This window comes from Emydura macquarii, unplaced genomic scaffold (genome assembly GCF_026122565.2).
Source record: "Emydura macquarii macquarii isolate MOO-44397 ecotype Brisbane River unplaced genomic scaffold, CSIRO-AGI_Emac_v2 contig_2297, whole genome shotgun sequence".
Classification (NCBI taxonomy): Eukaryota; Metazoa; Chordata; order Testudines; family Chelidae; genus Emydura; species Emydura macquarii.
The window spans coordinates 1,042,553-1,058,870 of record NW_027132434.1 but is presented as its reverse complement, the minus strand read 5'-3'; the positions used below and the strand labels follow the sequence as shown (position 1 = coordinate 1,058,870).

At 41.1% G+C, this 16,318-nt stretch overlaps 1 protein-coding gene across 8 annotated transcripts in view; it reads left to right on the top strand.

Moving 5' to 3' along the window:
- The window catches only part of ORC3 (origin recognition complex subunit 3), a 92,237-nt gene that overhangs the window by 52,850 nt on the left and 23,069 nt on the right, over positions 1-16,318 (top strand). For 4 of the 8 annotated variants that reach the window (XR_010922072.1, XM_067560710.1, XM_067560709.1 and 1 more), the window contains exons 14-16: positions 8,564-8,697; positions 13,259-13,344; positions 14,497-14,594. Coding sequence is in view for 4 of the 8 variants with exons in the window: in XM_067560710.1 (XP_067416811.1) it covers positions 8,564-8,697; positions 13,259-13,344; positions 14,497-14,594 (318 nt within the window). In the remaining 4 variants the exon portion in view is untranslated. The remainder of the gene's footprint in view (positions 1-8,563; positions 8,698-13,258; positions 13,345-14,496; positions 14,595-16,318) is intronic. The other 4 variants (XR_010922075.1, XR_010922074.1, XR_010922073.1 and 1 more) reach the window with 2 other exon arrangements.

The window sequence follows — 16,318 nt, the reverse complement described above, 5'->3', positions numbered from 1 at the left end:
TTGAAATGATGGTATTCTATTTTTTAAAATATTTTTATTTATTACATCTTCATTATTTGATTAATAAAATTGTTGCACTCTTTTGTGATACTCTTGTTAACAGTCAGGAGACGTTACCGGTATTGTTTGCTGTGGTGTTGTAGCCATGTTGGTCCCAGGATATTGGAAAGACAAGGTGGGTGAAGTCATATCTTTTATTGGACCAACTGCTGCCGGTGAGAGAGACAAGCTTTTGAGCTACGCTACCCTTCTGCCAGGTGAAGCTGGCAGCAATAAGGTCCGGGTTCAGTATCTGAGGTTTCCTCTTAACACTACAAAACAGAACTTACTCTAGCCCCCAGCCACTAATCTGGGAAAACGAAACAGCACCCTTGGGCACCTCGAGGAGGCAGTACTTCCCCACTCGCAATCACTGAGTCTGTCTAATAACAAAAGAAAACTTTTAATAAATGGGAAAGGGAACCCAGCATTAATTTGGGAAAATATTTCAACCATGATTCAAAAGCATGTAACCGGGAAGCAGTGCATCGGGCAGTGTTCTTTGCCTCATTATCACACCTTGTGGTTTGAAAGTCCGATGAACAAATGGCCCTTTAACATGCCATTCCCCTTTCCCTCCGCTGCACCACACTCACTTGTACTTGGTCACTGAAAACCCCTGCTGCTGCTGCCTTTGCAACTGGCTTGCTGCTGCTGCTATCTCTGCTGCTACAGGCCACTTGCCATCACTAGAGCCATGCGTGGGACTGGGATCTTGCGGGGTCCTACTGGACCCGCTGCCATAACAGGAGTGGGATTAAAAATAGCATGCAGGGCTCTAGCTGTCACCTCTGCTGCTGCTCAGCTCTGCCACTGCTATTGCTGCTGCTTGCTGCCACTTCTGCCATGCTAAGTTCTGAAGTTCCACCATTTAGCCCAGCTCTTAGTGATTTCACTGTGTAGTGGGAAACCTTAAGAAGAACTCTGTGTAGCTCAAAAGGTAGTCTCTTTCACAACAGAAGTTGGTACAATGAAATATATTACCTCACCCATCTTGTCTGTCAATTACCAGTGTTGGAAGCCAAATATTTGACATGCTCTGAAAGTTACCATAATGTGTTCCAAGTGACTTGCCTACAGCTTTATTATTTTTCTTTGTAGAATGCTTCACAGATTTGCATTTCATCCTTATGTAGGTCCATGCTAATATTTTCTTTAGCATAGTAATTTCAGTAGAGGTTCCACCAAATCAAGTTTTCATGTTGACTGGCAGTGTTTAAAATAGAAAAAACATCACAGCCAATTTTTGAAAAGAGATGATGTGGTTGCCACTTTACAGTTACAAACATTTGTGCAAATTTTCTCTATGATGGCAGGTGATCAGGTGCAAGTATCATGAAATGCTCAGATAATAGGATTTCATGTTGCTGCTGGCATACAAGAAAGGAGCAGATAGGCACAGTGTTGGAGTAATGCTCTGTGCATTCCCGCTTACGGGATTTGGCATCTCTGGCATTGAGCTGTGGAACTGCATAGAAAAGCCATGTCTTTTGGGGTGTGCAAGAATGCTCTCCCACTATGATGATGTCATCCACTTCTCTCTATACCTGGGAGTGCACTCAGTTCTTTTGCTGCCACTGCAGACAGTTGAATGTTCTAAAACTCCTTTTGGAATTGCGAGATCTGTCTCTGTGCTGAGGTCTTCTGTAAAGAGTCAGTGTCAGGCCCCAGCTCCATCAAAAAAGACTGCTCCAACGATACAGTTATGTCCACACTGCTGTAGGCACTGAAAACTCACACAGCACCATTAAAGTGGACACCAGTTGATTCCACAAGCTGAAGAGAAGCTTCCAGATCTCCTTGTAACCTGTTCTGGGGAAGTGAAAGGAAAAGAGGAAGCATTGGGATTCACAGAAGGAGCCTAAGGAGAAAAAGGGGAGGTGGCATCACTCTCCTCCTCCTCTGATGCTTGTCACCTCCTTACCAGTCTTAACTCTGCACTTGGCACATACTTCTCCTCAACTCGAGGTTCTGTACTGAGTGATTTAGTCATCTCAGCAGTGCACATATCTCTGACACAGTTGATTCCTTCTCATGACTGAGGGACCTCCTGTCAAGCTTTTGGCTTGTCTCCGCTGCTTGACTGTGTAGAAATATTTGTCATTGGTATAGCTCCAGAGCATCCTTGAGGAGCATGGGATTCCCTTGGAACTGACCACAGCCTCATACAATTTGCTCCAGAGAACCTTAGCTGTCTTCCCTTGCTGAAAGTTCCATTTGCCCGAAAGATGCCAGCCCCCCTGTTAACGTGGCTATACATTCAGGAGTCAGTGAAGGCTTTCCTCAGTGCTATCAAAACCAACATGGCACCTATTTTAGCACCAGTGATAACGCTGACACCAGTGACCTTCTCAGCACTGGAGGCACTTCCTTTGGTGCCAAAAGCTTTCGCAGCACTGGGCTTGTCACAGGCACCATTGCTTTCAAGGGTACTCATGTTTCAGTAAGCACAGATCTAACCAACACCATCAGTGCTGGCACAAGCATTATTGCCTCCTCAAGAAGAGTGGCACATGTATGACTGGAAAGAGAGTCTTTCAGAGGAAGTGGAGTAGTCACCAATCAAAGAAAATATCAATGGTATGTCCTTTAAGGATCAAATTGGGATTTCAGATAAACAGAAGCAATTTCAGGAGTTGGTGTGGAGGGTGGCTAATATCTTGCAGTTACAAATAGGAGTTTTGGCACTAGACATGTCTGATTCTCTTTGCAATATTATGGAATGGCAAACAAAAGGTAAGATTACACTTCCTGTTCTCCCAGGAATACTCAGTCCAGCAAAGGACATTTGGCTTTCTCCTGTGACCTCACCATCAGCATATTTGGAGGGGGAAAAAGAGCTAATTGTATCCTGTACCCTTGGTGGGACACCAGTTTTTATTATAACATTCCTTGACTGATTCCATGCCAGTGTCTGCAGGTCAGGAATTATCCAGAAGTAACAAGGTATCCCTGTCTTCTCCCTATGATAGAAAAGGGTGTAGACTAGATGCTATTGGAGAAAAGGTTTATGCTTCTACTTCTTTGGGTTTCCATGTGGCAAATTATCAAGCTGTCATGCCCTGATGTAACTGTGTTATGGATTTCTATTAACTCTATACTGGACGCCTTACCGGATGAACAGAGGGAAGCAGCTAAGAGCTTGGTAGAACATTAGGCTGCCCTCAGCATATCTGGCTATGAAATCTGTTGCTTGATCTATTGGTTAGGTGCTATTTAGAGTTTCCAATTAACATGATGTGATTTGACAGGGTTCAGTTGTCTTGAGATCAGCCATAGTACTGCAGTTAGTTTGGGAGTGAGGACACCAGTGTATGCGGGAGAGATGCGCAAACTTAGGGAAGATCTTCTGAATTGGTAATAGTTTTATGAGCACAATCAGCAATATCACAAACACTACAATGTAGCAAAATAGACAGAGATAATACAAGCATCAGAACTTGCATACTCACGTCATCCTCTGCTGGTGAGCCCCTTGGTAGCTAGAATGGTCCTTTGCTGGCAGGTTCCAGGAAATCACCTAGAAGTGCATGGGCAACTGCCACTTTTTATCAGAGGTTATGTTAGGCTTTTGCATTACTCCAGAACTATACCTTATTTAGTGTAGGCCCATGTATTTATAGCAACATAGATGGCTACAAGTCCCACCCCCCATTGATGGGTGATTTTAAACAGCTATTTAGGGCCTTACATTATCTCCATATGGATAATATATGCCAGGAGTAGGCAATAATTTTTGCAGAGGGGCCACTCCACAAACTCTGACAAGTCTTGCGGGCCTGGGCCACTTCCAGCTTCTGGTCACGTGACCGGAAGCAGGAATTTCGGGTAGTGACTGGCCGAAAGCTGCCTGACACTCCAGCATAGCACTCTGGACAGAACAGTTAAATGGGCTGGATGCGTCCCAAGGGCAACATTTGCCCACCTCTGATATATGCTGTTACCGGCTGTTATGGATGAATAGATGCATAGGGATGTTCATGTACCTGGTATACTGCTGCTGGTTGCCTGGACACACAATGTGATTTCTTAGATTGGGTTACCTGAGGTTATTTGGTCACCTCCTGAGAGATAATAGGATTCTGAATGGAGACAATCTGGGGTGTTGGCTTCCTATGGGAGGTGTTTGTGGGAGTACTCAATACTCTTTGCTCAGACGTCTGATTTTACAATGCAAACAACACAGTACAACAAAGATTACTCCAGTTGCAATACCTTGCACTACCATCCATTTAGTCCAATCTCCATCCATTGAGGTACAGTTAACACCTCATCAACTCCACCAATTAACCTGATGAGCATTTGTCCTGCCTCAGTTACTTCATTACTGATTTTTATCCAGTGTGAATCTTTTTACTCCATCAACTGTCTTAAATTTGAATTAAGTGAGGCAGTATGAACCCGGAACATTGGTGTGCTCTGTTGGACTAGATCCTGTTGTTTGAGTTTAGCAGTGAAAACTGTTTCATTATTAAAAACGGGTATTGGGGAAACTGCCATATGCCCAATTAACATTTGCACCTTTGGATAAAAACAGAAATTTTTAGTCATGACCTCACACTCTGATCATGATAATGCTTTTGTTGATCACTACACAATATCGGCCATCTCCACAATAGGTCACCCTTTCCATGGGAGCTTGGTCATCTTAACAACGGATGATGGGATGACAACGCTGATAATTGGTTCCATAGTTGGTACCCTTCCTTCTGGCCACACAACAGTGTGTCTACCTCAAATGTATTACACCTGCAGATGTACTAATGCCCTTTGTCAGAGCAACAGGCAATACACAGAACTTTCTAGGTTTGGGTGTCTTGATTACAGACCACCAGAAGAGGTACATTTATTTGTTCCTTGTCGATGTTGCTTTCTAGGTGATCTTTTGAGTTGATAGCTGCCAATTGGATAAAAAAAAAATCCCCATCTTGATCAAACACAGGCAATGTGACATAAGGATTTTGTCATGATGCAGTTCTTTTTTAAGTAACACGAGTCATGATTAGAGTGCAGTATCACAGTATCACCATATTTCTGATTGCCCTTAATGATGTGTTTTAACAAGAATTTAAACAATTTGATCTTTTCTCCCTGTATTTTTAAAAACATTTTGGACAATGCTAGTTTAGCAACTGTTCGTCCTTGGTTAAATCTGTGACCTTTCCTAGTTCCAAGAACTGCAATGGGCTGCTGACGGTATTAATACATATTCACTGTATGCTGAACAGATAATTTCCTTTCCCATATACTGATGCTTTTGCTGATCATTATTGTGTTTAATTAACTGATTAATTTGAATCTGAGTTTCATTAAACTGTCTAGCTATTATGTGCATATTATCTACTATAAATCTTTCCTTGTTTGATGAATCTTTTATCCCTGGCAGCACTGGATTGACAACCTTGTTGGCCTCTCCCTGTAACATAGAATTAATGTGTCTCCTAATTTTTTCAATGTCCACCTGATTCCAAATTGACATTCCAGTTCCAAATAACCTTGACACAGTTTTTATGATCCCCAATAGATCAGTTCCATGTTTTTTCCTAGGGATATATAATTGATGCATGGCATAGATTTCCAAATTTACGATGTCCTGTACCTATTGTTGTTAAGCTGTGACCTTATCCGCAAGGAGTACTGCAAAGAAAAAGGCTACTTTGGTGTTTTTCCAATAACTGAATTTACCCATGTGCCACTTGACAGATTTAACACAACAGGAACATACATAAATTGAACCTGATTGATTGATTAATACCCTTAATACAGGTGTAAGCTGCCTTCCCACCCTCCCTGACAGAGTTATTGATCAGAGGAAAGACCTTTTTCTGGTTTACCTAAGGTGACATGGTTACATCCACTAGCTCATAGCAAAGGGTCACACTTTTGCCTATTATGCCCTTTACAATTTGATAGGACTTGCTCGGAGCAGGCTCCCTTGATTGTGCTACTGGAGTGGGGAAATTGATTTGGCCATGAAGGCCCCCTTCCGGTACATATCTTTTCAATATAGGAATTGACACTTTGTGTAAAAGACTAATGCAGTCCTGTTAGTTCAGGCTATAAACTTAACACCGTCCTACTGTTTATTATGGTAGTTAGTCTTCCCCGAATCCAGGTATACTGCCATCTGGGGGTGACAACATACTGCTCCGAGAATGCCACCAGTGCCACATCAGGTATTGTTATAGCAGACTGCTGCCGTCAGCTCCAGATCGCAGTTACTACAGTATTAGGGTTCACACCGGCTGGGATTTTTTTTTTACCTGAAAATCTGTTTTCTGCGTTTCTACTATTACTGGAGATTGAGAATCTTCAGTCAGCTGGCTGGCAAGATACTGTGTGTTCTGCAGACCAGGTGCTCCAAAGGCCTGGGCTTGCATAGGTTCAACTATGAGGACATTAAAGCTGTTGCAGAGGAGAAGCAGCATTTTGCTGTGTGTTTGTTCCAGGTTGACTTCTGAGGATTTTGAATCGTTGGACACCTGCAAAGAGAGAGCTTTTTTCCCGGTACAACTTTAATTGACTAGCATAGTAAAACTTGATTTACCTTGTGTGTGTTACTAGTGGCTTGAATTTTATATATAGATAAATACAGCTTGGTGATAAGGTGATAAGGTTTTAACCACCTCTGGCAGCAACCATGCTCCTGATATGTTACATGAAAAGAGCATGACTTGGTTACCAGCTATTCGGTTTTTTCAATTTTATTAAAATAGGCCAATTCTAATCACTACATACCCAGACATCTTGCATATATGGTTGTGCAAGGATTGCAGATATGTATCCATTTTATTTTTTCTAATTTGGGAATCTCTGGTTTTCCACAGAAGGTACTTAAATCATTTTTATTTCTCTTTTGGCCATCAACTTAAATGGTGATTGCCTAGTTGAGGCAACAGAAGTTATTTTAAAAGCCATTAAGATTATGAGAATTAAAACATTCCAATTTGCCATTGGCATTTACCAGCTTTTAATTTAATAAATTGATTGATCCTTTCCACTGTCCCTGAAAACTGTGGATAATGAAGAACAGAGACTGTTTTACTAGAGCCTTAGCAGTGGCAGAAGAGGATTGGGTTAAGAGTCTGGAAAAAAAATCCACTACTACCAGCAAAAACTATTTTTTGGATAGGAGATAGCTGCCCTACAAAATTAAACTGGACAGTTAGTCGGTTCCCTGATGGTTTTCAAAGGGAACATCCTGCTGCCAAATTGTTTTACAATATTTTTATTTTCTTTTTATAGGGCTTTAAATCAAGGACTAAATCTTTTTGACTTTTTTCAATTGAAAGAATTGGACGGGATTGATAGGCTGGTTCACAAATATGTGAAAGCATGTTTACATTATGCCCCCTTGTACTCCTTTTTGGATAACAAATTAGCTTTATTGTTTTGGATGTACAGAAAGGGTCTATTTACAATGACCTTTTACCTTGTGAAAATAAGGGGTTTGCTAGGGCAAGAGGTGAAAAAACTAATTTAAAATAATAGTGGCATACTTGAGGGGTGAACCATATGAGCAAGTGAACCCTTAAAACCAGTGCTCATATATCTATAGCAACATAGCTGGTTATACACCTCAGACTCTGTTGCCAGATCTACGGCAATATTAATGACTTAGATCACAAGGCCTTGCTGTTGCTAAGATGTAATTTGTAAAGTCAAAATAGCTGGGAACTTAAAATTGGAATGGTAACAGATGGTGAACCTGGTGATAGCTGGAACAAAAAAATTGCTCTCAGCTGTGCTTGTAGCTGTTTCCATCGCTTCACACTGACTCAACAGATAGTCTAGGCTTCAGAGTGACACAGATCCTGGAATATTAGTTACCTAGATGCTTTTAGATTTAATTTGTATTTGATACTTGATTTGATATCTTTAGAATGAAAATATAGAGATTGAGCAATACTTAGTCATCTTTATAAAATGCTGAGAACTAAAGTGCTATATAAGTGGCAAGTGGTGGTGGTTTTATATTAATTAAATACATGAATCATTAACTTTCACTTTGTTGCAAGTCCATTCTGGATCCCAAACTGTAATGAGTTTTGTGATGTTGAAATGCTAGGTGGGGCTATCACAGTTTATATCATTCACACCTTGTTTGGCATGAATCATGAACCCCTGTCAAGCTTTAAGTCCATATTCTCACCTAAATCAAAATCCCTAGAGGAAGACGCACAAAGGTGCTTCCAGCTCTAGTTGATGTTACAGACTGGATACTCCTAAGAAACTATTCTCCATCTACTCTGGGGAGAAACTGCAGGATATCTGCTTCTAGCCAACTCAGTACATTAGCCCTTTTTCAATATTAAGCTCTATAAAAGCATTGGAACTAAAACAGTCTTAGATTATTCTTTAGGAAATCAACTTTACAAGAAAACTGATAGCTTTAAATTCAAGAACTTGGGGATTTCTTTATTTTTCTTTTTTCAGACGAGTAGAAAATACAGTATTGAACATAATTCTGCTTTTCCTGTTTGCTGGTTATATTACATCATTAGCTATTGATTCTATTTTTCAGGATGTTGGCTAAGGCTGAGTTGGTGGCCATACTTCAAAAATGTGTGGAGATTTTTACATCGTCTTCTGGAAAACAGTTCAGCAGCGTGGTAGAGAAACTGGAGGAGTTCCTGGCACGATTTCAAAATCTGGAAGGTGAGTGTGTAACATCCTGCCAAGTTGCTTGGCATTAATAATCTGCTATAAAATGGCCTCAAGGAATCTACACTTTGACTGAGGAAATTCACTGGCCCTGCTGATGTCTCACGGTATTTTGAGATCAAACCCAAAAACTTCTCCACAGAAGAATATCAATATGCCAAGTAGTTTTGCCATGGAATACATCTTTTAAAAAAATGATTGATATGCAAATAGGGGTTGTCAATATTTGTGTTACAGCTGACTGTGCCCTCCCTTCATAAAATGGAAAAGTGGTGTGAGACAAGGAGCTGGACAGATTAAAGGGGGTTGATAATAAATAACTCCTGATAAGAGTTGGATTGTCCAGCTCAGGGTGGCCATATTGTAATGGTAATGGCCAGTGGCAACCTGAAGAGTTCAACAATGCAATCCAATATCATCCTTTCTTTCTTTTGGAAGTTCTGCCCATAGACACAGTCACACTCCATTTTGATCCACCTTGTTTGGATTAAGAGAAAGTACTGCAGCCTTCACCTCCCTTGTAAAGGTGAAAGTATCTGTCATCTGCTCCCTTTTATGCAAATTAAATTAAGTGCTCTATTAGGCAATGTTTAGATGTCCCTGGTTTAGACAACTGGGTCTGCAGATGGTAAATGCAGTTCAGTATAGCAAAGACAGCCAAACAGCGCACTGATCAGGAAAAGTGGTTTAAGGACCTATCTTTAAAAAAGGGAATGAAGAGGACTTGGGGAAGTAGAGACTGGTCAGCCTAACTTTGATACCTGGAAAGATACTGAAACAAATTATTAAACAATCAGTTTGTAAGCACCTACAGGATAATAGTGTTATAAGGAATAGCCAGCATGGATTTGTCAAGAACATATTATGTCAAAACAGTTGAATTTCCTTCGTTGACAAAGTCCTTGACCTAGTAGATAGGAGGGGGGAAAGCAGTAGACGTGATATATCTTGATTTTAGTAAAGTTTTTGACAGTCCCATGTGGTGTTCTCATAAGCAAACTAGAGAAATGTTGTCCAGATAAAATTACTGTATGGTGGATGCATAATTGATTAAAAGACCATACTCAAAGAGTAGCTATCAGTTGTTCATTATCAAACAGGGAGGGCGTAACTAGTGGGTGCTGCAGGGTTCAGTCCTAGGTCCGGTACTATTCAACGTTTTCATTAATGACTCTGATAATGCAGTGGAGAGTGTGCTTATAAAATTTGCAGATGACATGAAACTGGAAGTGGGTGCTAGCATTTTGGAGGCCAGGATTAGAATCCAAAACAACCTTGACAAATTAGAGAATTGGTCTGAAACCAACCAGATGAAATTCAAGAAAGACATGTGCAAAGTACTCCATTTAAGAAGGAAAAGTCAAATGCTCAACTACAAAATGGGGAATAACTGGCTACGAAGTAGTACTGTTGAAAAGGATCTGAGCATTACAGTGGATCGCCCGTTGAATATGAGTAGTCAACGTGATGTAGTGGAGTGTATTAACAGGACTGTTGTATGTAAGACATAGGCAGTAATTGTCCTGCTGTACTCAGCTGTGGCGAGGCCTCAGCTCAAGTATTGTGTCCAGTTCTGGAAAGATGTGGATAAACTGGAGAGAGTCCAGAGGAGAGCAACAAAAATGATAAAAGGTTTAGGAAACCTGACGTAAGAGGAAAGGTTGAAAAAACTAGATGTAGTTAGTCTTTAGAAAACAAGACTGAAGGGAGACTTGATAAGTCTTCAGATATGTTAAAGCTAAGGACTGTTGTTATAAAGAGGATGATGATCAATTGTTCTCCATGTCTGCTGAAGGTAAGACGAAAAGTAATGGGCTTAATCTGCAGCAAGAAAGATTTAGGTTGGGTATTAGGCAAAACTTTTTAACTATAAGGGTGTTAAATTCTGCAATAGGCTTCCAAAGAAGGTTGTGGAATCCCCGTCACTGGAGATTTTTCAGAAAAGGTTGGACAAACATTTGTCAGGGATAGTCTAGGTTTACTTGGTTCTGCCTGACCACAGGGGACTGGACTTGATGACTTCTCATGGTCCCTTCCTGCCCTACATTTCTATGATTATTGTGGGAAAATCAATTCATTGCACAGCTGTAGTAATAAACAACAAAGTACTAGACTGGTATGAGGTCTAAAATAAAAAATAAACAGTGATACTGCTTCTAGTGTAAGACTTTGGTTGCCACATATCGAGAGAATACCGGGACCATTTCTGGCCACTGTAATGCAGAAAGATGGCTATTGCTTTGGAAAGAGTGTTATGTAAGTCAGTAAAGATCCCAGTTCTGAAGCATCTAAGCTCTCTTGAAAGAGTAAAGGAGTGGGGCTCCTCTTGTGTGGAGAAAAGAAAACTTAGAAATAGCAGTTTTTAACATTTATGAAAGAAATTGATATATACATATATTGTTAAGGGATTCAAAAACAAAAGAACATCATTGAAGATCTGGGAAATACGGGGCACATAGAGAATTTGGGCAGAACTATGTGGCATGACAGGTAGCAACAAACACATACCATTAGGGTACTGGGGAAGGTGATTGAAGCAAAGAATATAAATGTGTTCAAGAGAGGCCTAGATGTGTTTTCAGAGAAGGAGGAGTTTGAGGTGTGATGAAAAAGCAGGAAGGGAGAATTAAGATAAATTTTAAATGGGCGAGCTCGTTGGGCAAATGAACTTTTCCTATTTCTAAAGTGAGTATGTTCTTGTGACTGTGTTGGCCTGCAGCAGAAACTCTCAAAAGTTTGCCAAAAAATGTTATGTACACAAATCTCACTCTGAGCCCCCCGGAGTAAAGAAACAGACTGAAATCTGTTTTTTAAACCAACAAAAAAATTCCATCCTCCCAAGTCTGTCTAGTGAATTGGGAGAATCAAAACATTGAGAGCAAAACATTGTTCTGTGGAGCCTGTCTTGAGTCGATGGAGCATTAATAAAACCTGCCCAGGTTTAACAAGTTGTAGTAATGCGGGGAGAGAGGGCCTCCTCAGTTTGAAATCTTGTTTCTAACATGGATATAAACCTTACAGGATAAGTTTGTTTAAATTTTACTGTCAGGATGTTTACTACATCTTCTTTCAGTTTGTCATTCATTCACATATGTGGAGATCTTTGAAACTTGTTTCCATTTGTTTAAATTTGGAATTGCACTAATGACCTCGTTTCAGGTTTTTTTTTCTTTTAAAAGTTAATGTAGCACTGGTGAAATGTCCTATATTAACAGCCTCTTTGTAACCCCAGCACAGGGCCAGCATAGAATATAGCCAACCTCACGCATTTGAAAATTGAGTGGCTTAAAAATTGAGATTTAAAAAAAAAATACATTTGGGCTTTTTTGTTTATTTGCCTTTAATTTCAGAGCCTTTGCACTCTCTTCATGTTTTCAGGCTTTTGTCTGCAACCATGAGGGCTAGAAGCTTACTACTTTATTTGTAAATGAAAGCTGAGATTATCCCATAAACAATAGTTTCCAGGAACTGCGGTTTTAAGAAAGACTTCCAAGAGTAATGATAAAATTGCAGGATTTGACAACATTGATTAATAGGCAGCACATCTATTGTCTTCACTCTGCTCATTTAATGTACCTCACTCTGATTTTGACAAACCACTTATAAGGGTTAGGGGTAGTACAGTCTCCATGTCTATTGAATCTTTGGCCTTTGCTGATACTGACAAAAAACTCTGACGATGGATTTTAAGATGTTGCCACCTGTTCACTAAAATTGGACTTCAGCTACCAACTTGTTTCATGTAAGCCACCAAACAGCTATCATACCTCACCATTGACTTGAGCCAAACATAAACTTGTGACCTACAGGTGACAACCCCATAAGTAGTGCAAGTAACCTAGCAGCCTGTTGCTTTGAATAGTATTAATTATTACTGTGTTAGGAATTAGTGTTTGTTTTAAAATGAATCAAAATTGAGACTTAATCATGTTTATCTGGTGGTGGGAGTTTTTTTAAGCAAAGCTGCTAATTATTCATTCTATTATTGATAAACTACAGGGCTCTGAAAGCAAAATTGAGGCATAGGTTAAAAATTGGGCTAAACCTGGTCAGTCAAATGCTTCAGTATGTTCTGTTTTTCACTTAGCTCTAACTTCAGTAAATCCAGGTTAAGGTGTTTGGGAATGGTGGATGAGAGCCTATTTTCTCTCGAAAGATTTTGCACGTGAAAAATATAAATTTGCAATGTGAGGAGTTTTAAAAGCTCATCAAGTGACTGCTTTCTCGAGATCAGTGGAGCTTTGCCAATTTATACCAGTTGAGGATATGGTCCAGAGGTTTTAAATAGAATGTAAGTGGTGCATAGGCCTTGTGCTGGCCCTCTGCACAGGGCTGAATTTTTTGTTTTACAATAACTGTTTGTGGTTTGAATTACACAGCGAAGTATTATTGACCTTTGTTTGCCAGGAGAAAAATTTAATCGCTAACTGTACTTGGGTCCTCATTACACATGAAAGAGTACCATTGACCCTGTTTCGGTTTGGCCTGGGTCAGTGAGTTTATGTAGATATTAGAAAAAGTTTACCCTATGTGTTGAACACTGGTTTTGTTCCAGTAGCAGAAACCAGCGAGGTACAAGATGTGTCTGTGTCATCACAAAAGGAACTCCAGAAGAAGACAGACCTCTATCATCTTCAGAAGGTCAGGCCAGTTTTACTTTCTACAAACTAGTTTCCAAAATTTATCTTTTTCACGGTGTTAATTATTCTTGGTTAGATATGCCCTGCACACCATAGCCTTGAGCAAATCATTTTCTGTGAGTGACTTGAAAATTTAACATCCTGCCTAACTCAAATTTCAGATAAACAGCCAAAGGTTGAAGAATGTCCCTGACTCTTCTACCTGTCAGACTAAGCACAGGGCCTTGATTAAAAAAAGCCTGCAGCAACACAGTCCTTTGCATATTTAATTTACATTGGCATGTGTTGATGGTCCTGCAATAAGTAGATTTTCCCCTCAAAAAATAAATCACTTCTATACACTTTTATACCCCACCTCCTTCCCCTTCTCCCACCTATGAATCAGTTCTCATCCTAACCCTCTACCTCTTTGTAGTGCTTCTTCACAGATACCATTGTTGCCTTCCTGAGCATGTAGAGACTTTTAGCCTACCAGCTTCTTCTCCTACATCTGGGTTGTCTGCTTCCTTTCTTTTTCTTAGAGGAGCAGCAGCTCAGGGGGTTCTCAGCTCCTTCCACGCCATTCTTAAAAAAAAGAGTTAGGAGCATCTGATTGGCCCTGTCTACCTCTTTCCTCCCACCCCCAATATCCGCATTTTATGGATATGGAAATTGAAGCCGTGGAAGGCTAAGTGACTTGACCAAAGTCGCACAGCAAATCAGAAGCCGAGCTGGGAATCCAAATTCCCTGAGTCTCAGTTCCTGGCTCTGGCCAAGAGACAACTCTCCTTTTCCTTATTAGAATTCCATCATGTATGTTCATTTTAGAAATGGAGAAAGAGCAATCTGCAATGTTCTTGTCCTAGCCTCAGGGCACTAATTTCAGTATTAGTGTTAGCTCTGTCTTAGTAAAACAGACTCTCTCAATGAAAACTCTTATATCCATTCTTAAACAGGTAGATACTTGTATACCTTTTGTAAGGTAGCATATGAACAGGGAACACTGTCAATCTAACTTTATTTCTATTTAGATTAGCATGTGTTACCTAGGAGAGCCATGGCAATCATTTTTCATGTCTTGATTTCTAAAATGCAATTATCCTGTCAGCATCACTCCAGATGAATGGGTTTGCCATCCAGAGTAACTGGACAGTGCATTTTCTGTCTTTTATAGACTTTGCTGGAGTTGAAAGAATCAAAAAGGTCTAAGAAACTAACCAAGTTTGAAATGCTCCGGTTCGAAGTTGTTGACTTTATAGACAGCCTGGTCAGGTGAGCTTTCCTGTTCCTTGAACCCTTTACTAGTTTGACGCAGTATGATAAGATGCCATACAAAAATACATACATGATGCATGCACACAAATCAACAGTTTACCAAACTGTTCAGACGTGGGAGAAACTGCTATTAAAATCACTGCTATAGTCTTGAAATATCAGACACATCCGCTCTACTCTTCTATTTCCAAGAAATGTTGCTGTTAGGTGACCTTGCAACCGTCTCTGTCTGGATGAGGGCTCTGAAAATGCTTCTTTTCCATAGAATGCTGTAAGGAGTCTGAAACATAAGTTGTACAGCTCATTGCTGCTGCTGCAGAAGGTGAAGAAAAAAATCAGATGGCAGTTAACAAGCGGCAATCAAAATGGCCCACACCATAATCAGTCTTGGTCTATCCACTAGTTGTTTTTGCATTGCATTGGCTAGGGATGTGACATCCATTTCCACTTTGGCTACTGCAAGGTGTGGCAGATGGGGCTGTGGAGGCAATTCCAAGTGTAAGCATCCACAAAGAAGAAAGTGCGGAGATAAGGGTTGGAGAAGGATATGAAAGCAGCTGTTAGTTGTGCATCTTCAGTAGAGGGAAAGATCAAAAGTGTGGAGCGAAAAAAGGGCTAGGGCAGAGAAGTTGGCAGGAGCTAGACTGTGCAGAGCTGCATAGGCCGAGACAAGGAGTTTGAATTTGAAAACAAAGGCAAGAGGAAGCCAGTGAAGGGATTTAAAGATGGGATTGGTGATGTAGGAGTAATGAGCAAGGCAGATGACTGGTGTCAGCATTCTGGGCATTGCCGGGTAAGTTTGCCCCTTATATAGGTAGAATTCTAAGTAACAAATGTTTGAAGTGGGAGGCCAAGTTGATAATTCCTAAAATTCTCATATTATGTAGCTTTTCACCTCTGGGGAGCAGGTCCAGCTGCCCTGGCTTCTCGCTAACCACCCCCCCACCCCCCCCACACACACGCACACACACACACACACACGCACCCACACACACCCACACACACACACACACACACACACACACACACACACACACACACACACACACACACACGCTCCCCACCAGGAGCTGGGCAGCCTGGTCAATTTCCCAGCTGGGGCGGAGGGGTCGAAAGCAACCCAGGCTTCTTGCCCCCTGTCCCAGCTGGGAGTGGGGTCTAGCTGCCCAGGTCTCCAGAGGAGCAGGGACAACTGGGCTATAACTGCCTGGTTTTCTTGTCAGTTTCACAGCTCGTGTGAAGGGGATGCAGCCTGTGTAGAGATGCAGAGTCTACACAGAAACTGTGTCACCCTAACTACTCCGACATAAGCCTTATGCCTCATGGAGGTGGAGTTATGATGTTGGTATAGTAGGGCACTTACATCGGCAGGAGGAAGGCTGAAGTGTAGACCACGGAGGCTTGGTCTACACTGGCGGGGGTCGATGGGAGATAAGTAAGCTATATAACATAGCATGTATGTCTCCTATTGATGTGCTTACGTTGATGAACCGTGGCATCTTCACGGCACTATATCAATGGGAGATGCCCTCCCATCAACGCAGCTTTACTCCTTTCAGGGAGGTGGATTACCAAAGTTGACCAGAGCGCCCATCTGGGATCAATGGAGCGGGTCTACATGACCCACTCAATCAATCCCCGCTGCATCGATTGCTGTGGAGCCCACAGTGTAGACGTGCCCTAACGTAATTAGGTCAACATAAGATGCCTTGCATAGCCCT